Source organism: Polyergus mexicanus, unplaced genomic scaffold (genome assembly GCF_030449975.1).
Source record: "Polyergus mexicanus isolate NDT 795.1 unplaced genomic scaffold, iyPolMexi1.0 SCAF_9, whole genome shotgun sequence".
In the NCBI taxonomy this organism is placed as follows: Eukaryota; Metazoa; Arthropoda; class Insecta; order Hymenoptera; family Formicidae; genus Polyergus; species Polyergus mexicanus.
Genome location: NW_027223329.1, coordinates 4,239,188 through 4,262,663, shown reverse-complemented (window position 1 = coordinate 4,262,663; position 23,476 = coordinate 4,239,188). Strand labels below are relative to the sequence as shown.

The following is a 23,476-nucleotide window of genomic DNA, read 5'->3' as shown; positions in this document are numbered from 1 at the left end:
CATCGATTTTACAATTTCAATAACATTGAAATTGCAGCATCTTAATATTGCGAATAATGTTACGCAAATGTTTCCCTGATAACGTGTAAAAATAACATTAAAAATAATATTTGAAATAATATTTTGAAAAACGTTTCAATGACATTTAAAAATATCATTAAAATTATCAAATAATAGAACAGTCTATGAAATTTTCATGCTTGTGTCAATGTTTTAATATATGATATATACATCCTCCGTTCCAGTAATTACGTAATGCGTTCGATATACGTCGCATAAAATGTATACAAATGACGTATAAATTAAAAATTTGTTCTCTGGTGAAACTTTACTCGGGTAATCTTTATATGTTCATAGCATGTCATATTGGTGGTTAATGAAAAATTTAATATTTTCGAAATTTGTTTGCAGTATCTTCGAACATTTAATTAGCAATAAATTCTAATGTCTTTGTTTTATAATTTGCGACTTGCTATAAGTGTTTTTCGGAAATGCGGGTGCTAGCTTAATGGCAATACCCCATCTTTAATATCATTTTCCTATTAATGAATAGGAGCAATAAATTACCAACAAATTAGCACTTAATTATGCACTATAGCCGAACCCAATTTTTCGTGGTGGGAGTGCCAAGTTAATATGGGTGAAAATGTGTCGTGCTAATGATTTTCCGCAGTTCTAACGGTAGTTTTCGACAATTCTATAAGAGTTCTATGCTTTAGAAACATTTTTACAGAGTTCCGACTGTTTACTATTTTTTAAACCATTTTTGACAATTATGTCTAGCACGACACTTACAAGTAACACTACCCAACTGATACTCACCGATTTGAATGAAACTTAACATACTTATTAAACACCGAAAAACATTAAATACGTGTTTTTTGTTTCGGCTAAACATGATTTTTAGGGGTAGAAAGCACCCCTCAACCCCTGGAGGTGGAAACAGTTATGGCTAATTATTTCTGAAACGATACATTTTCTGAAAAAAGTGCTTAGGACCAAAGTTGTAGAGTTCAAAGTGATGTACTTGATGACGTAAAACTATAAACAATGAACACTCGCCCAAGTACAGATGTGAAAATGATAATTGAAGGTATATTCGAACGAAATTCACGAGCAAGATAGCTCATAGCAAATAACTGATCAAGAAGTAATTTTGGAAAATGCTTGCTCAACAACAGTCGGGAAAATAATAATTGATCATATGTCCGAATGAAATCCTAATACAAAATAAAGAGTAAAAGATATTGTGGATAACTCCAGAGTAGCAATAAAAATTTAAAAATATTTAAAAGTTTCTAATATAGCATGAAGGTAATGTTTAACTTATAATTAGAGTGACATTTTATGTTTTCTTATCTTTACTTCTATTCTGAAATTACTTACAAAACTTTTTTCTCCTTCTTATTTTTTCTATAAATTTGCGCCTATTTTCCCATTACGTCAGGTTTTTTTTTTTTTTTTTTTAGGAAAATAACGTAACAAATCAATTCTGAAGACAGATTTAGAGTCAACGCATAAAATTACTGATTATAGATACAGGATGCGGTCAGAGTCCGGCAACGACTAATTATTTCCAAATTTAATTGACCTTGAAAATCGACCTCAAGGTCGACTTCAAAGTCGCCATCGAGTGCATCACTTTGAACTTTACAACTTTGGTCCTAAGCACTTTTTTCAGAAAATGTATCGTTTCAGAAATAATTAGCCATAACTGTTTTCATCTCCAGGGGTTGAGGGGTGCTTTCTACCCTTAAAAATCGTGTTTAGCCGAAACAAAAAAACACGTATTTAATGTTTTTCGGTGTTTAATAAGTATGTTAAGTTTCATTCAAATCGGTGAGTATCAGTTGGGTAGTGTTACTTGTTAGTGAAGATGTATCGTGTTGATGATTTTCGGCAGTTCTATAAGAGTTCTATGCTTTAGAAACATTTTTACAGAGAATTTCAACTGTTTATTATTTTTTAAACCAATTTTTCTCTGGTAAAACTTTACTCGGGTAATCATCTCTCTCGTGAAACTTTTCTTCCATTCAGAAAAGGGAAAAGATCGGATCGAAACCATACCGGGCCTTTCGCATGAACCGATAGTTTGTCTTTCGGTGATGACGCGCGCAGATAAAACTTGCATCGACACTCATTATACTGTGCCAGTTGCTAGCGGGCTCATTTGATTAATACCTACGTGCAAGAGTATGCGAGAACACATGGAGTTTAACTTACCAACAGTCCGGTTTCCACACTCGGCAGCAACGTGAGCCGACTATCGTTCTGTAGGCCATTTTCCGCGAGCGTTCCTTCGCGCAGCTGCCTAAAACAAAAATATCAATAGGATGGTTATCGTTATGATCGTCGCAAATTTTCGAAATAAAATCGCCAACCAGTAAAGCAAAATACACATTAAAAAAAAAAAAAAATGTTTGATATCGAAGAAATTTTTTATTAGATACTAATGTGCCTAATTATTTGTAAGAATATTTTTCTTTGACGCACATAAGATTTATGTCCATCCATTTTATCGGTAAAAAAATGTACGGTAAAGATTTACTATTTACAGTACTCAGAGTCGTAATAGTCGAGAATATAATTACTTTGCTTTTACCCCAGTGATTTCAAATCGAGCTTATTTTAAAGATGACGGAAGATTTTCTTCACTACATCTGCTCTCTCGTTGGATCGCTCTCGAGAGGCCCAAAACTCGTGAATATTCGTATACGACGATAAAATTGGGGCTTTCTGAAAATGTCCGAAATACAACCCGTTCGAACGTGTTAAAGAACACTTCAAAAAGCAAGATGAAGGAAGAAGAAAAAAAAGAAGACGAAAAAGAAAGCAATACGCAAACAAGTGCCAAGAGAAGGTATTCGCAATCGATGAAAAATACATACTTGTATGCAACAGCTGACAAAATTGGGTCGTCTCGCGTGTCTGTGAAGTTGGCACAACGTTTTACAAATTTCAAAAAAATACTAAGAGTTCTAATAGCACTTTTCATAGTTCTATAGTTCCTGATAAAAAATAAAAGAGTTCCGTATTTCTTACATTAAAAAATCAAAATTGAAAAAATGCCGTCCTAACTTCGCGAATCTAGCACGACACCCTCTTCCCTAAGGTACTAAAACGCGTTGAATATTATCATTTTTGACAAGAGTTCCAGATAGTTCTGTTCAAATTCAGCACATATATGCAATTTCAGATCGATATTCTACCAATTAACAATTTTTAATTAATATTTAATATTCACGCCCAGCACGACATTTGGTGAAAATGTGTTGTACTAATGATTTTCTGCATTCTAACCATTGTTTTCGACAGTTCTATAAGAATTCTATGATTTAGAAACCTTTTTACAGAGAGTTTCGATTGTTTATTATTTTTTTTAACAAATTTTGATGATTATGTCTAGCACGATACTTAGTGAAAATGATGGTGACCCCTATTAAACTGGCACCCTCACCACGAAAAATCGAGTTCGGCATATCGAGTGCATAATTAAGTGCTAATTTGTTGCTAATTTATTGCTCTAAGTTAGAATTTATTTCTCCTACCCATTAACAGGAAAATAATATTAAAGATGGCGGTGCTGATTTGCCACTAGCACTCCCATTTCCGAAGACCATTTATAGCGAGTCGCAAATCATAAAACAAATACACCAAAATTTATTGCTAATTAATTGCTCGAAGATACCGCAAACAGATTTCGAAAATATTAAATTTTTAATTAACCACCAATATAACATACTAAGAACATATAAAGTAAAATAATAAAAAATAAGTAATTAATAATATTAATTTGTTACAATATTGTATTCTGCATTAAATGCTCTCAAAACAAACCATTTCCAAATTTATTGCTTGCAGTTTAATTAGAAAAATCGACCCGAACAAGTGACGGTGCTAGCTTACCTACAAGAGTAAAGTACATGAACGCAATTAATTGCTGTAATGATTTTGGTTTCAAAATGTTTCTCTAATTTGTTGCTTTCAAGATATAAAATATCGAATTTATTGCTCCACATTTGACTTAGAAAAATCCATCGAACGTGCGGCTGGTGCTAGCTTACCTACACGATTTTTCTAAGCTAAACGTTGAGCAATAAATTCGGAAATGGTTTGTTTTGAGAGCATTTAATGCAGAATATAATATTATAATAAATTAATATTGTTAGTTACTTATTTTTGATGATTTTACTTTGTTAAATTGATTAAAAATTGTTAATTGGTAGAATATCGATCTGAAATTGCATATATGTGCTGAATTTGAACAGAACTATCTGAAACTCTTGTCAAAAATGATAATATTCAACGCGTTTTAGTACTTTAGGCAAGAGGGTGTCGTGCTAGATTCGCGAAGTTAGGACGGCATTTTTTCAATTTTGATTTTTTAATATAAGGAATACGGAACTCTTTTTAATTTTTATCAGGAACTATAGAACTATGAAATGTGCTATTAGAAAATATTTTTTTGAAATTCATAGAATGTCGTGCCAACTTCATAGACACTCGTCTCGCTTCGACATAAACATCCCGGTTTATACAATATATTGGTGTATACATTGACTTTCTTTAACTCTCTCTAAATAAATGATGCAACGAATATAAGAGTACATGAATTGTATCTTTTTGGTCCGCGTGTTTGCGGAACTGTTGAAATAACCGATACAAAAAGAAACGTCATTATTTGTACTCGTTGAAGAAAATTTATCACGACTATCTATTTTCCTATTTGATAGAAGAACAAGCCCTTAAAATGAGATGACTGAAAGTGCTGATGATGAAGAAAAAAAAAGAAACATTTTTCCAGACTTCGCGTCGTATTTCTTAACAATCAAAGTCCATCCGCAACCCGGTTCGCACGCACGCACGCATGCACTATCGCGAGTTTGCTGATGCAACCGCTACCAAGAGCGGAAATCGACCGAAATAAACACGCGTGCGTGTAAACGCGCGCGATAAAAAGCCGCTTTAGAGAGGCTCAACGAGCGGAAACGTGTGGCGTAGGAGATACTCTATTACTTTTGAAAATAGCAAAATCCGAACAACTATACAACGTAAAAGAAAATAAAGCAATGATTATATAAATTGGTTTAAAATTTTTAATATTATTTTTTTTTTGCATCGCACGTGTCGCGAATTAAAGTAGAATCTTGCTTTTTATTTTCCTTTACCGACCTCTACATTTATATTTCATGTTATATAATTATTATTTAATTTTATATTATATAATACAGTAAAATAATTATATTATGATGAACAATAAAAATAATTTATATCATCTAATTTAAACGCAAACACACAAGCCATAACCACATAAATAACTTTTATCTTTATTATATCTACTACTACTCCTTTTCTTTATTATTTTAAGATGATTTTTTTTTTTTTTTTTTTTTTTTAATAGAAGATTTACTCTCGATCCCAATCACAATGAATATTGCGTTGTATTATTTAAGGATGTATGGGGCCCGAGCACAGAAGCGCATAACCATAAGCATAAGCAAATTGATTGGTCCATAAGCATATGCATAAGGAAATGGACTGTTTTCGAATAAACAGAACTCTTGAAAATCTACTTGCTCATCTTTATATTCGAAATAAATAATATGCATTCTCGGGCGAAATAATTGTTTAAAAAATTTCTAATTATTTCTATTATCAGAACTCTTTGGAAAGTCAATTGGCATGTCTAAAACTATACGAGAACTGTTTTAGAATAAACAGAACTCTTGAAAATCGACTAGCTCACCTTTATACTCGAAAATGTAAAGATGCGATTATCTTTATTACATTCTAATTAATTTTATTTTATTTTATTTTTTTTGCTTTTGAAAGGCAGAACTCTTTTTAGAATTCATGTTGAACTATAAATGTGTTCAATTTTGATAAGAAAAATGTCATAGGATAAAGTGAGACGCTGCGTGTAGTTAGCGTCTCAAATTATCCTGTTGGTTTAATGATCAGAACTATCTATTTAAATTATCAAGAACTGTAGAATTATTGAAAATAATCCCAGAACTCTCAATTATTTATGAATTTCCACGAAATAATACAAATTTACACATACGTCTTACTTTTCTTATGCGAATTGCAATTTGGGCACTGAGTTTTCAAAAATCGATTTTTTGCTTTTAATTACTAGAACTATTGATATATTTGACACAGAACTTGAGAACTATTGTAAAACAAACTAGAATTCTGAAGAAATAATTGATTTTCATGATTGGGTGCGCTGCGTGAATTTAGCGCACCATATCTTCGGAGATTCGATTTTTTTATATTTAATCACGAGAACTATTTAAAATTTTTATGTAGAACTCTAGAATTATTCAAAAGAATGCCAGAACTCTAAAAAAATTTTTAGATTTTTAGATATGGTGCGCCAAGTTCACAGGAATAACCTAATCCAAACTAATTTCTATTTTTTAAATAAAATTCGACAGCTTTTCGACTGCGACTATTGTACGAGTTCTGCTTATTTACAAAACGTCTTTAATTAGAGATTTATGTTGTCTGATGCAAAAAGTATTTCACTTTCGAAACTAATTATTAAAAGAAAATGTTACATATGAAAATTATTCTGTTTCAAAGAAATAATCTTGTCGTACTAACATCGATATTACTCAAGATTAATTCTCAACATTCTTTCTTGATAGTTCGATAAATTTCATTTGACGCAATTAAGCATTGATAAAAGTTCCGCAAGGATATTTCACATTTTATAATAAAATATAATCAGTTTTATATCATTTACATTTATGTAAGTTAGAAAAATAAAAATATCAATATGTAAGTATATAAATTAATCTTTGAGCTTCATTGCGCTTCAAGAGCCATCCTTATCCTTTTCATTTTTATATGTAAAAGAAATTAAGCTGGCAACGCATGCTCAAGAAGAATGCTCAAGAACTCGAACCAAAAGAGACCGAGAGATGTGTACTTTGTAAGCTATCCGTCCGTCTCTAACGTCATCCGATCAAACCGTATGGAGAATGTGCGTCGTTCAAATATAACCGAAGCGCGGGAGAGAACGAGAGAGGAGGGAATGAAGGAAGGGAGCGGGATGTTCGATTCCAGATCGTCCCGTGTGTCCGGGTTATTGTATCCTCGAACCATTTTCATGAGCGCCAAAATGCCCGTCGTTATCTCTCGGCTCTGACGAATGGCCCGAACACGCACATTCTTATTCCTCGGTCCTCAGTCACTCGGCTGCGTAAAAAAAAAAAAAAAAGAAAAGCTCTGGGCGTGTTTCTCCCTCCTCTCACGCTGCAAACGGTGTGCTTCTCGTTCACCTCTGTGAAGTTGACCCCCATTTTTAAAATTTAAAAAAAAATTGTTTGCGTCCACACAACAATCGTGGAGTGTCCCTCGCTTCGCGTTGTAAAGTATATGCGTGGACGCAGTGGGTTCCGCGGGGGGGGGCTCCATTTCCGCAAGATATAACCTAACCCAAATCCATTTTCAGTTTTAAAAGTAAAATTGAAGACATGACTCAAAAATTCATGTAGTCGCATATGAAAGCTGTTAACGAACTGCGAGAAATAGATGAAACCAATTATTGACAAAATATCTATGATCATGTACCTATCCCGTAAATGTAAACAAATACATTTTCCATATCTACCCCACAACAAATACAACTTACACAAACTTCAATTTTCCTAATATTACTTTATAATATCCGAGAAAAAGCATTAAAACTGTGAAACTTTAATTTGTCATATCTTCTAAACGAATATCCCTATCGAGCTGAGCCCCCCACCTTGCAAAAATAAAAAAACAAATAGCGTGCAATTATGAGCTATTTATGAGCTTTCATATCTCGTAAATTAAAAATTTTGAGCTCGTTGCATTGAGTAGAAATTTAATACTTTTTGTGGGGGGGGGGGGCTAAGTCGATATCGACTCGCCCGCCCCACCACTTAAAAATACAAATATTCAATTAATCTTTACGATAGAATTAGGAACTATTTATGAGCTTTCAACCTAATATAATTTTAATTTTTGAGCTCATCCCCTTAATCCATAAAACCACCCCACATCTTCCCGGCACAAGAGAGAACTATACTCTCCCTAACATATCTAAGTGGCGATAAAATCGGTGAGGTGTAATCTTTTATGCATATTTACCGAATTAAGAAAGACTTTCTTATATCAATTTCATTTTTTTTTTTTTTAACAATAGATTAGTATGATTTTTTAATTAAAATAAAAATATCGTTTTGACTTATATAAATATATTTTAGTGTTACATGTTATATAATTATTTTTATAGTTTTTGCCAATTTATCCCATTGGATAAAGTCCGGAAGTGAATAAGAACCGGAATTTATCATTTTTTTCATTTTTAAAAATTTCTTCGGTTTTAATAAGACTCCACGAGCATTCTATTTTTCCAGGTACAAAAAAAATTCCTGACAATTCTACGTTTTACCTGATTTTTCTAGAGAATAGATATCCTATCGAGTAACGAGAATTCAAACTCACTTTTAATATTATATAAACGTTGTCGTTGGTTGAAGAAGCCACATAATTGTTTGTTCATCAAAATATGAAAGGCTCGATAAAACCCCCTCGAATACCTCGTCCTTACGCTTCGTGAAATCGGCATCAAAAGATTTTGTACCACACGGGTTAATGCCCGGCTTACCCACCCTCTTACTGCACTTGAATAAGATGCCTGGCCACATTGAGAGTCCAGATATCACCGTCGTTTTCCAACGGTTAACGATGATACCTATTGCGAAACAAGAATAGAGAAAAAGTCGAAACTTCTCGGTCTTGGCGAATATGCATCTCGCATCGCGATCGCTCGGGAGATATTGACTTTATCTCGCGTGCATATTTGTAAAATGCTCGAGGTTGATGGTTCGCATGACTTTCTCTCTTGATAATTTGACGAATCTGATTTCTGCGGCATTAACAAAACGCATCTTTTTGTCTCGCGTTTTCTAATCATTTTAATCATTTTTATCAATATATTGATAAAAATATCAATATATTTTGTAATGCGGCAACTTCTTAAATGGTAAAGGCTCTTATCGTGGTTACCAAATTGATAACGCCGTATGGTGAAGTTGGCCCCCCAATATTAGAAAAAATTAAGTTTTTTTATATGATTCGATTGTACATTGTTTGCACACGATTGCCCGTTTTTTATTTTTGTTTGCACACCTTTAGTAAAAAAAGTTATCCAAAAAAGAATTTTGAGGGGCCAACTTCACATTAGTCTCCGAATTTTTACAAAAATGATTTTCCATAGACCTAATCGATAAATTTTCGTTTGCACATTACAAAACAATTTGAATTTTCGTTTGTACATCTCTAGAAACAGAGTTATTTACAAAAAGCTTTTGAAGGAGCCAACCTTACGTTAACCCTCTAAATTTTATAAAAATGGTTTTCAATCAACCTAATTAATAGATTTTCGTTTGCACATTTCAAATCAATTTGAATTTTCATTTGCACATCTCTAGAGAAAAAATTATTTAAAAAAATAACTTTAGGGGGCTATCTTCACATTTAAAACAATTCAAATTTTGCGAAAATCCTTTCGTAATAAGCTCACACAATCATAGCCTCCCAAAATTATTTTTTTATATAACTTTTGTTCTAGAGATGTGCAAACTAAAATTCAAATTGATTTGAAATGTGCAAACGCAAATCTACGAATTAAGCTTATTACGAAAGGATTTTCGCCAAATTTGGATTGTTTTAAATGTGAAGATAGCCCCTCAAAGTTAATTTTTTTTCTAGAGATGTGCAAACAAAAATTCAAATTAATTTGAAATGTGCAAACAAAAATCTATTAATTAGGTTGATTGAAAACCATTTTTATAAAATTTGGGGAGCTAACGTAAAATTGGCTCCTTCAAAAGTGTTTTCTGAATAACTTTTTTTCTAGAGATGTGCAAACAAAAATTGAAATTGTTTTGAAATGTTCAAACGAAAATCTATCGATTAGATCTATTGAAAATCATTTTTGTAAAAATTGGGGGGCTAATGTGAAGTTGGCCTCCCCAAAATTTTCTTTTGGATAACTTCTTTACCAGAGGTGTGCAAACAAAAATAAAAAATGTGCAATAAATATAAGATGTGCAAACAATGTGCAATCGAATCGTATAAAAGAACTTAATTCTTTCTAATATTGGGGGGCTAACTTCATCCATTTGTCAACATCCGTTATCTCTTCACGTCATAATTGCTAAACTTGTTTATCAACCAAGCCTGAAGTGCTTCCTTTTTGAGCTTGGGGCTCTCATACATGATGCACGTGTACACGAGCGAGTCGATAAAACCGACGGTCGTGAAAAACCAGTGTAATTTCGTCGAATTCGGAGTTCCGATTTCATTTGTGTCGTAAGACATATTGGGAAATAAACACACACACACACACACACACACACACACACACACACATATTATCCTTTCTCAACGTATTTACTTTAAATTTGTATCGACGCGATAAAATCGTCGCTTTCATCGTGACCAAAATTTAACACTTAACAGATCAACGTCTTGATCCGATCCGATTCATCGAGATATCGACGTTAATAAAAAGGCAATCGCACCGGTGTTGCCGCGATAACCGCACTAACATCATGGCGACATTTAGAATCAAAATTGGAGACAAAATTAGAATCAGAATTGGTCGATATTAACAGCGAGCGCCGATGAGTGTAAACGCAATGTCTCTCGCCTTTATTCATAGCGGTAAACTCCCGGCTTTTTGTATAAATTAAACATTAAACTAACGGAAACTATTGGCGCATAATTGCGAGCCTTACAAAACTATCATGATATGTTCGAGACCGAGCTTAAAAAGTCCGATAAAAAAGCTTGATGCTCCTTATGACGTTTTGAAAAGTAAATGGATGTGTGGCGAGATAATATTGTACAATTGCAGCAGCAAGAGAAACTGTGTTGATTGAGCGTCTCTGTGAATTCGTAATTGTGATGAATGAATACATATATAAAAGATTTACCACAGAGAGAGACATGAATTTTCGCGCTACACATTTAATTTCACGTAACAAAAAAATAATTAAAAAAGAAATGTTTAAGATAGGTTTAAGAGAAGAAAAAAAAATTTTTTTAAATTTTTGTCCGATTTCTTTGTCCAAATTTACAATTGTAATGTCAATGTAATTTTCGAAATATAGATATCAAATTTTAGCACGATTGTATAAATACGTGATTTTCAGGCCTTCTCATTCCTATAGATAAGATCAAGCTAATTAATGAGCATGATACAATGTAAAACATGCATTAACGGCGGTCGCGCAAATAAATCTGCGAATTATATTTTTTCTAGGTCGCGGTAACATTTCATTACTTTTAATGGAGTTGAATCCTATCTCTTGCTGAATCGCGATGCGTCAGCAGCATGCGAACGAAGTTTAAAAAACCCCCATTAAGTTAGCCCCCCTCACCAGCGCTAAATAAGTTTTAACTTAGATTAAAATTAAGTGCTAATTAGGTGTTAATTAGGTGCCAAAGTCCGAAATTTGATGCTCGAACTGTTTGGCAGGAAATTAGATTTATATTGAGGGGGCTGACTTAACATTAAGCTGGCTCCCCCCATACAAAAAAAACATATAAATAAAATAATTATTAAAAAACAAATACATAATAATTAAGTGCTAATTAAGTGCTCTGAAAAACCGTTAAGATATATCCAAAATATGTTTTTTTGTATGGGGGGAGGGGGCCAGGTTAATGTTAAGTCAGCCCCCCCCCCCCCGTATAAATCTAATTTCCTGCTAAACGGTTCGAACGCTAAATTTTGGACTTCGGCACCTAATTAGCACCTAATTTTAATCTAAGTTAAAACTTATTTAGCGCTGGTGGGGGGGCTAACTTAATGGGAGTATTTTAAAATGCGAGTCGTCCCGTCAAAACGCAAAGCGATTTCATTCCTCCTTTCTTCCCTCTCCTTCCCAACCCTCCGGGGGAGCGTGAACAAGACGACACATAAGATTCCTCGCACAAGAAGAACTTGTATCTATAGAATACGAAACATATATTTCTGTCTAATCTATAAATTCATTAAAAACCTGTGACTTCCAATGAAGATGCCATAGCTATTAAATATATTTGCGATTCTATCTTTATACAGGGTAGGGTGTCTCAGAATTAGATTGACAAACTTCAGATGGGAAGAATAAATAGATGAATTTAGAAATTTCCAGTTGCGCCCCAAAAAATTCTATAAGATAAAATCACCCCTCATACATAGAATGGCTTCTTGCTTTTCTCGATATATATCTCGAAAATTATTCGAGATATCAAAATATGTTTTATACAGAAGTTTTATAGTAATAATATGTCTATTTAACTATATTAATAAAATTTTGGAAAAATAATTTTTTCCCTTGTTAGTCTTTGACTTTCTAGTGCCAAAATGGCTCATTGGCGGATACGGATTTATTGACAAAATTGACTTGTTTTGAAATCCTTTATAATTACCTGAAGTTTGTCGGTCTAATTCTGGGACATTCTGTATATCAATTTTAGTCTGTATAACACACACGGAATAATTTTTATTAATTATATCATATCTCTTAACTCGCGAATGAGCGGCGATTTGCAGAAGACAAAATAAAGAAAGGTGTTGGAATATTCGACAGGGTAAATGTTTCTAGAATACGATGATCTTAAATAAGCGCGATAGGACCAAGACTCTCCTCTTGCATAGCGTTTATACTACAAATATTATCGTTTTGCTTTTCTCTCTCTCTCTTTCTCTCACTATTGTTCATGCTGTCTCAGAGAGAGGTCAGACGCAGAATATATTCATGCGAATGAAACAAACACATTTGTAATCGCGAGGCATTTTGTCCTATTCGCCGTGGCCCGGCGTTTATTTTCAGTCCGTTTCGCAGAATGTATTTCACGTGGATAAATTTCCGCTTCCTTATAATGTACGGTGCACCTTACACAAGCGACATACGTTATGGATTCTTCAAGGAATTCGGAGTCACCTCCTCTTTAAAGGAAAGAACTCCGCACTAATCATATGGAAAATCTGTCCCGGTCAAATCAATTGGTTTTTACATATGTTGTAGCTTATGACCTACTGAACAAAAGATGTAATGGGCACAAAGCTCAATAATGGACAGTTATCGAGTTATAACCAGTCAAACATGAAAAATTCGGGCTGCCGAATAGTCAAATCTCGGAAGGTATTGATTTTTTTGAAAAATGTTTGAAACAAACATAGTAGGGTTTTACAAAATCTGTTAGTTGGTGACATTATTTGTGAATTTTGAATGACCTTGAAAAACTCCGTAAACAAAAATCTTCCACAAAAATGCCTATTTTTTATTATATTCGTGTAGCTAAATTCGAGACGTTTTCAAAATATTTTTGATGAACCTTTTTTCTACTAAAACTTCTTGAGAACTAATATACACGATTTACCATCTCTGGTTATGAGCGTAGAGTTATGTGTAGAGCGCTCGATTCACGATTCCGTAATGCTACAAAACATCAAATATTTATAGCTTACAATATAAGAGATGCAGATAATATAGATGATGAGAGGGAGGCGATTTTTGGTTATTACTGCACCTGTAAGTCAGACGCACGGACTGTGGGTACATGCGCACATGTAACCAGCGTATTGTGGTATTTAGGATATGCACGACACCAGCCCAATGTTCGTTATCCCTCTTCATCATTATTGAACACAATATTAGATGCCGCTCAGAGACCACCACAGCAGGATCCAAATAATGAGTAATATACAATAAGATCATTTATTTTATTACCCCACACATACACACACAGCAGAGAGGATTTGGAGTTAAAAAATACTACGGGAGTGACGAACCGTGGGGTCCTTATCTCTGCTGTGACACATAAAGATTTTTGTTCACGGAGCTTTTCAAGGTCATTCAAAATTCACAAATAATGTCACCAACTAACAGATTTTGTAAAACCCTACTATGTTTGTTTCAAACATTTTTCAAAAAAATCAATACCTTCCGAGATTTGACTATTCGGCAGTCCGAATTTTTCATGTTTGACTGGTTATAACTCGATAACTGTCCATTATTGAGCTTTGTGCCCATTACATCTTTTGTTCAGTAGGTCATAAGCTACAATATATGTAAAAACCAATTGATTTGACCGGGACAGATTTTCCATATGATTAGTGCGGGGTTCTTTGATTAAACTTACCACATATTTTCATGTTTTTTTTAAATATCTTAACGTGATAAAGCTTTAAATTAAAATTGTGTTATATATTATATATGAAGTAAAATTTGTTTAAAATTTCAAACAAAACAAAATACCCTAAGGATATTATATTGAGATATTATATATTTTAAGATTAAATTTAAATATATAAGCTGATACACAGATTTATTTCTGAGAAATTAAATCCATTCTTTTTTTTAACGCCGCGTCTTTTTTTACATTCATTGTAGTCAAAATAAAGCAATTACTGCGCTTGTTACCTTGAGTTTTTTCCAATATATTTCAAGTGAATTTAGATTTTCCTTCGCGTTAGTGGGGTATTTTCAAGCTCCTGTTACGAAGGGCTATTCATTCAGGAAATCATTGAAGCACTCTGGTATAAAATCAAAATCAAAATCAAAATCGCGAGAAATTGATTTCAATGATTTTAGAAATCACTGATCGGATCGTATGAAATCACATTAAATCACATGGTTTTTTAATTACTTGAAGTATTTATGAAATCGATAAAATCATTCGAAATCGACTTCAATCTGAAATCACTTGTTCATTACACTCACTAGTGAATAGTCCTTCGTCTTTATTTTAAAGGAAAATTATAGACTTGTTATTAAACACATTTACGCGCTCGTTGCGCTTTACATAAATAAATTATATCAGTGCTCACTTTGAGTTTATTGCGACTATAATAGAATGTAAATTTCCACTTCTTTATGTAATGGGATATTTTTAATCTCTTAACTTCTACAACTTTTTAAGCTGATGCAGTTTTATTCCAGAGAGAGATTAGTATTGTTCTTTTTAATAACACTTTTTTCACACTTACCGTACTTAAACTAATCCGATTATATGCTTGCGCTTTGAAGAGAGAGAGAGAGGGGGGGAGGGGGGGAGAGAGAGAAAGGCGGAAAATAAATATGGAAAAAAGAATATAGCTAGAAATAACAGCCTTGTTATAAATAACTCTGTGATATTTTTATGTAATGGTCTGAGTCTTACGATATAATAAATTATTAGCCGAAATTATTTATGTGATTTTATTTTATGAAATCTGTAAAAATGATGTGAAAGTATTGTAACGTGAATAATAAATTGATAAATTACGATAAAATTATTACGATAAACGTATTAATTTTTTAAAAAACTGTTACATAATTTTCGTCGAATTAAAAGCACGTTTATTATACACGTGAATCTAATATCAGTATTGGAATTTTTCGAGCAAATTCCGCATGCTCCTTTATAGAAAAGAATTAAGCATTAAGCCGCACCTCGCCGATCGATAAGGTCCTGCAGCAGTTTGCACGCAACGTCGCGAACAGATAGACGATCTCTCCAAGGATAGATTAACATGTGCACAGTTGCGATTAGATATATTAACGATCAAGGAAAATCGTTACTTCCCTATAAATGCGTCCGCAACTTGCATGCGCACGACCCAGAGAAACGCATCTACACGTTCCTAATTCAGAATAAATAATTCAGATGACGATTTATCTCAAAAGTAATCTCGATTTATCTTGTAATAAATAATTATGCATTTATATATTAATTTATGCTGTTATACTTTATATATCCTCTTTCAATACTTTATATTAATATTAAACTAATAAGGATGCATTTTTATAATATATGTCAACTTATATTGTACAGGGTATTCCAGAATTAGACAGGCCTTATCAGTTAGCGGAGCAAAATGAGCAGAATCAATTCTAATTAATATTTTTATTTGTTGCTCATTTGTTGCTAAAAACTTGCCAAAGAAAAAAATTTGTTGCTCTGTAAGTTTAAAAAAAAAATGATGTTCCGCTAAAGGAAGATTAAGTTAGCGGGACAATATGTATATATTGTATATAGCAACAAAATTGTACATAACAATAATATAAGAATTTGTTGCTAATTTGTTGCTCTCGAAATATACAAGTTTCAAATTCGTTGCTTGCAAAATAAGTACAAAATAATGTCGGAAAGCTGCACAGCGTGCAAACTTACAAGAGAAACAACCAGAAAAAAATTTGTTGCTCGCTTAAATTTGATGCTGATACATTGTGTGAATTTGTTGCTCTTAAAATATGCAACTTTCAAATTTGTTCCTTGCAAAATAAGTATAAATAATTCCGGAAAGCGGCACAGCGTGCAAACTTACAAGAGTAAACAATCAGAAAAAAATTTGTTGCTCGCTTAAATTTTATACTGACGTATTGTCTGAATTTGTTGCTCTCGAAATATGTAAGTTCCGAGTTTGTTGCTTGCAAAATAAATATAAATAATGCCGGAAAACCACACAGCGTGCAAACTTACTTATTTATACTTATTTTGCAAGCAACAAATTTGGAACTTGTATATTTCGAGAGCCACAAATTCAGACAATACATCAGTACCAAATTTAATCGAGCAACAAATTTTTTTCTGATGATTCACTCTAGTAAGTTTGCACGCTGTGTGGCTTTCCGGCATTATTTATATTTATTTTGCAAGCAACAAATTTGGAACTTGCATATTTCGAGAGCAACAAATTCACACAATATATCACTACCAAATTTAAGTGAGCAACAAATTTTTTTCTGGTGGTTTACTCTTGTAAGTTTGCACGCTGTGCAGCTTTCTGACATTATTTATACTTATTTTGCAAGCAACAAAATTGAAACTTGTATATTTTGAGAGCAACAAATTAGCAACAAATTCTTATATTATTGTTATGTGCAATTTTGTTGCTATATATATACATATATATATATTGTCCCGCTAACTTAATCTTCCTTTAGCGGAACATCATTTTTTTTTAAACTTACAGAGCAACAAATTTTTTTTCTTTGGCAACTTTTTAGCAACAAATGAGAAACAAATAAAAATATTAATTAGAATTGATTCTGCTCATTTTGTTCCGCTAACTTATAAGACGTGAATTAGACTGACAAACTTCAGGTGGTTATAAAGGATACCAAAACAAGTCAATTTTGTCAATGAAACCGTGTTCGCAAATGAGCCGTTTTGAAACTAGAGAATCAAAGACTAATAAGGGAACCCCGAAAATTCTGATTTTGATGAAACTTTACACACATATAGGGTGAAGGAGGTAAATACAATATATAAATTTAGAAATTTCTAGTTACGGCCCAAAAACGATTTTAAGCGGTGAGATCACCCTTCATATGTAGAGCAATTTTGTTTTTCTCGAAAATTATTCGAGATATCAAAAAATGTTTTATATAAAAATTTCATGGTAAAAACACCTCTATTTAATCACATTAATAAAATTCTGAAAAAATAATTTTTTTTCAAAGATTTTGCCCTTGTTAATCTTTAATTGTCTAGTTCCAAAATAATGGCTCATTTACGAACACGCGTTTATGAACAAAATAATTGGCGGCTTGTTTTGGTGTCCCTCATAACCATCCGAAGTTTGTCGGTCTAATTTTAGGACACTTTGTATATTAATCGCTGTGTCCTTATAAATATTTCTAATATTTTTATATGTATTAATCTGTGTTACCATAAACATCCCTATGTCCTCAACCCCTTCGTCCTCAAGAATCGCAGAGCGACATTACTCGCACTTTCCAAGATATCAATACTTCCGTATTGTCTCGTACCGCTATGTAGATCTTGATAGTCTGCGGCGAATTTGCGAAAGGAATTTGAAGCGCTTGAGAATTCTGATGGCTGCAAAATATATTTTTTTCATCGCGCCCAGAGACATCAAGAGTGTGTAAACGAGGGAGATAGGGGTAGGGGAAGAGGGGAAAAAGAGGGAAAAGGAGATGCGACCTTCCCCGCGTACCTCATGCGCGAAACACGCGTGTACGTGCACCGGCCTCACATCCGCTGCCACACACATGATGCGTAAACAATATACTAGTAGCCTATACACATAGACATGGTATATCTAGACCGAGCATTTGCCTTTATTTAAGGAGGTAAAGATGCACGTAGAAAAGGACAAAGCATAGTACTCTCTTTCGTCATGCTACGTGCGAGCGAGAGAGAACGCAAGGGGCACGAAACAGAGTATGTCCTTTTCTATGTGCACCTCGGCTCCCATTCCTCAACACTCGGTCTACATATACTATGTCTATGCCTATACACGTCTTGTGTTGTACGAGCTAAGGTAAGTCGCGTTTTTCCGTTCGAATATGTATATGCGAGGACGAAACGCGACATCGATTTTGACAACGCCAGTGATGACTAATGTTTTCCCGCCCATGTTCTCTCTCCAAGTGCCTTACACACACACTTCTTCCTCTTCTTTCCTTTTTATGGCCATATCCGATCCAGGTGGGATCAGTACATTCTGGCCGACAACTGGTTGAGAGTAACAAATAGAAAATAGAAGTAGAAATTCCTCTTTAGAAGAGGAGAAAACTCAAAAATAAGATCCAAACAAAGGACACACGCATAACGTGGCCGTTCCCATCCGCGGACGGCAACGAACTCCAAGTGCCTTACTTAATGAAAGATAAACTATTTCAAGAAAGGTAAATGCTTAAACTATTTGGTAATATAATAAATATTTGATACGTAAACATTTAATTTAAAGATTTTTTGAGGGAGGAAGGAGGGACGCAAAATTCCTTTTTACTCCTCTTCCTCCGCCTCTCTGTCTCTCTCTTAAATTTTTAATTTAAATAACTGTCAGCATATTTTTGGACAATTGTCAACCCTCAACTCGTTTGACTTCTTTTGTTACTTTATTGCTCTTCGCACCAAAATTACGAGAATGCCTCCTGCCAACACTTTCAATTACAATATATATGCATATTGGGTGCTTTACACTTACAAAGGTGACTCTTAATAAGCTACACAGCAATCCTTTTCGTTTTTAAGAAACACAATACCATACAACTAATCATATAAATGAAAGACTTTCCCAAATATTATACAAAGAGATTGACCGCTTCATGATAAAGGAAAGTACCTGATGAGAGACGAGATAATATATTTACTCATTGACAGATAGAGCTATGTCAGGTTGAAAGTGACAAATCTATCCATTTAGTAAATAATACCGTATCTAGCCAAATAATAGATACCATTAACCTTGGATAAGTAACTATTTACAGACATAAAGAAATAGATATATTTCGGACCGGGTTTCAATCATCTTGGCCATTAGTCGGGTACTCAAGTACAAAAGTTATCCGAAGGCCATATTGATACATACTAATACGTAACTATAATCAATAAACAGATAAATAATATCACACAAGAAAAAAATAGAAATATGCAACACTAATGTACATGACGCAAATATTATAAGCTCAAAAAGTTTAGAGAAATATAATGACTTGATGAAATATTTCAACATAAATTTATACATATACACATAATACAAAATATTTTATATTTTTCAGCAATTTAATTTATTATAATTCGACGATGACGTTTCTTTCTCAGGAAGACAGATAATCCGAAATTTATAGATGAGTACCACACACCAATATATAGTTCGACGGTTTCGAACCGTTTCGTTTCGCGTGGCAATTCTCCACGCTGCTAAGAGAGTACGCGGTCTCCTTAAATCCACCGCAATTCCGCTCTATCGATCATTCTATTTTCTCGAATTGGCGACCGGCCATGTTGATTCACTCGCGCGCGGCGCATTCAACTCTTTCGACTTTCCCGAGCTTGTCCCCAAGCTCGCGACCGATAAACATGTTTTTTTCGCCGAGCGAAAAATAACAAGGGAAATATAAACTCTTAGAGACTCATTTCTCCGACATGCCAATCGTTCATTCGGACGAGATTTTTGCAAAAGTCGGCGATAAAATTGGCAAGCTTAACGCATTCCACGACTGCAATACGACTCGCATTCCCCCCCAAGATTTTTCGTTTCCTGCATCGTCAGATATTAGTTATTTATTGCCGCAAATCTAATTTGAATAAAGATTATCTTGCTAAAAGATCGTCCCCCTCCTTTTTCCCGCGGCGCGATAAAGTAAATTCTAATCAATCTTGTGCCATCTCGTGAGTAAACGCGTATTTAAAGTTATGTTAATATTTATACGATTGTTAGGATGCTCCAGAATTAAATTGACAAATTTTAGGTGGTTATAAAGGACACCAAAACAAGCCAATTTTGTCAATAAACCCGTGTCCGCAAATGAGCCGTTTTGGCACTAGAGGCAATCAAAGACTAACAAGGACAAAAACTTTGGAAAAAAATTATTTTTTCAAAATTTTATTAATGTGGTTAGATAGAAGTGTTTTTACCGTGAAATTTTTGTATAAAACATTTTTTAATATCTTGAATAATTTTCGAGATATATCGAAAAAAGCAAAAAGCTTCTCTACATATGAGGAATGATTTCATTTCTTGGAAACGTTTTTGGGCCGCAACTGGAAAAGTTCTAAGTTCATCTATTTATCCCCCCTACATGTGTATAAAGTTTCATCAAAATCAGAATTTTCGGGTTCGTGAGGTTCCTTTGTTAATCTTTGATTCTCTAGTTCCAAAACGTCTCATTTGCAAACACGGTTTCATTGACAAAATTGGCTTGTTTTGGTATCCTTTATAACCGCCTGAAGTTTGTCGGTCTAATTTTGGGATACCCTAGGATAGTCAAAAGGCTATCTTTTTCTCTTTCATAATATCCAGGAGGGAAAAAGGTGCATTGTGTTTAATACGGTTATGGTAAGCGTAATTAAACAACATTAACATTCCTGGGCAATTAAATGAGATGTATACGATGCATTACGATGTTGCAAAGATCGCAGAAAAAACAGAAAGATATCGCTAATTGTCGTTGCTCTGCCATAAGTAGCCAGACGCAACGCTTAAAGTCCACTCCTTCTACGCACAACACGATGACTAACAGAAATCCCACAATGACACATTCGCACCATTGATGGCACTTGATGCTAGAATGCGGTTCGCGCAAATCACGTTGTCCAATATAAAAGTTTATAAAAGCCGCAACAAAAGCAGATATTTATTATCTTTCAAGTGCGAAAGATAAGCGTGTGTGAGACTGATGCGTATGACGTTTAAATCTCATCATTCTTTTATACGCATTGACAAAATTTAAGACAATTTAAAGAAATACTATATATTGCATAGAAATAAAGAACAAGCGTAAAAAATATGTATAATAATTAATAATTAATTAGTCGAATTTTACAAAAGAAACAAAAATTTAAAGAGGCGAAAACGCGATGGAATAACAAGTATTACAGAATGAGATATATAGAATAAGATACGCTTGCATCATATTCGTGACGTAACGCAAGGACTGACTGAATGTCACACTCAATAGTGATCACGTTAACAACCAAAGGCTACCAATGTCTCGCTTATCATGGCAGATGTCGCATTGGCTGCGTTCAGTAGAAAAAGCAACTTTGCAACTGTTGTAAAATTCTTTAATATGATTGGTTTATACATTTAGATCCGGCAGGAACTAAGGACCACAACCAATCATATTAAAGAATTTTACAACAGTTGCAAAGCTGTTTTTTCTGCTGAACGCAACCAATAACTATTAATAATGTCGCCTGAAGAGTCTCATTTTCGCGCCGGAGAGATATTCGGAATGGATGTCGCAATGAGATCGACTGGCCAAATTGTATTTGCCGCGTTACGCACCGGTGTACGCATGCGTAAGAAATGAAAAAGACGGCCATAGCCCAGCTGTGGTATCGAAAAAAAGTGTTACGTGTCATATCTCAAAACATTGACAAAAGCATGAAAATTCGTAGTTGTATTTTGTCTTCTGAGTATCTGTGCAAAATCCAAGCACAATTCTCTTATTACTGGTTTAAAAGTAATTTACTAAAAATTATAATAAAATACTTATAGTGATCCAAAATCTTCCTGTAAATTGCTCGTTTCTTTTTTGTTTCTTGCAGTTAATCTCAGGGGATATTCACAATCAAAAGTTTTTTCATAAATTAAGAAAAATATTAATTACAATTATTTTATTTTATGAAAACGTTAAAAAACACGTTACTTTTTTATACTTTAATTCTTTTAATAATCCAGATTTATTTATTTTATTTTCTAAACAGTATAAACCTAAGAAATATGTCTTTTTTTTTTTAATTTAAATTTCGAAAGCTTTTTGCTACTATTGTACAGCCAGAACATCCTTCAAATGAGACAAATTGCGAATATATAATTTTCAACGCAAGGCAAAAGTATTATGCAATTTATAATATCAGAAAATATTGCAATAAATATAAGGGCGTATATTTATTGCGCAATTGAACGGCTTACAGATTATTAGCAATGTTAAAAATTAATGTTTCGTGTTAAGAGTCGAAGGAAAATTTACTCATTTTCATTTGTTTATCTTTGCGATTCTTTATCATTATCAAGTCAGATCGAAAAATGACATCTTGCATAATGATGATGTAAAAAAAGTTATAAAATAAGACGCTAGGAAAATATAATTATATTTTCAACTAATAGAAAAATCAACTTTACTCTATTCCGTCATAAAAGCCTAATTAATAAATTTTCATTTAATTTAATTTAATTTTATTTTAATATTAATATATTTTTTATTTTTTATTAACTGGATAGAGTGAAAATATCTCGAAAACAATATTTTACATTTAATTCTTTCGATCTTTCGATTTTAATATAGAGTGATAATATACAGTATAATAAATTACTTGTATCACCAAATTTGCTCCGATTCTGTAATCAATTCTTCGATATAAAGCATTTCTCGGTCAGTCTAGCATGCATATTTATATCTCTTAAGACCCGGGTGCTTTGTTTTCAACAATTTATTTTCTCTTATTAATTTTTTCTAAACGTATTTGTTAAAATTGTTATTTTCTCGCTGGCGAACGTGCCAGGCATGCTGTACCATGATGCAGCTAAACTGACACACCCGCAGCTGCCTACATCATCGTCACGAGGACACGCACACACATACATGTGCATCATGTTGTTTGGAGGAGGAAAAAGATCCGGAGTGCTACCTGCGCCTCAAACTGCCCCGGCAGACACAAAGAATCGAGCGATGGCGAGTATCATGATATGAGAGAGATGGGCCGAGGCCCGTACAATGAAGGGAGGAGGGAGATGGAAAGGAGCAACAAGGAGCGAGAGAGAGAGAGAGAGAGAGAGAGAGAGAGAGAGAGAGAGAGAGATCTCGAAGGAATTACGCCCGAACGAGACACATAAGAGACGAGGCAGAAGAAAAAGCATCAAGGATTCGAGGCAAGCAAGAAAGAATGAAAGAAGCGGATTGGGCATCTGGGCAAAGGAATATACAATATTATATATAGCCGAATTCGACGTTTCTCTATCTCTCTCTTTGTATCC

At 33.6% G+C, this 23,476-nt stretch overlaps 1 protein-coding gene across 2 annotated transcripts in view; it reads right to left on the bottom strand.

The window, feature by feature from the left end:
• Window positions 1–23,476, bottom strand: part of LOC138936605 (midnolin homolog) — a 52,906-nt gene that overhangs the window by 21,386 nt on the left and 8,044 nt on the right. For both annotated transcript variants that reach the window (XM_070302150.1, XM_070302149.1), the window contains one exon: window positions 2,224–2,311. In XM_070302150.1, the coding sequence (XP_070158251.1) occupies window positions 2,224–2,311 (88 nt within the window). The remainder of the gene's footprint in view (window positions 1–2,223; window positions 2,312–23,476) is intronic.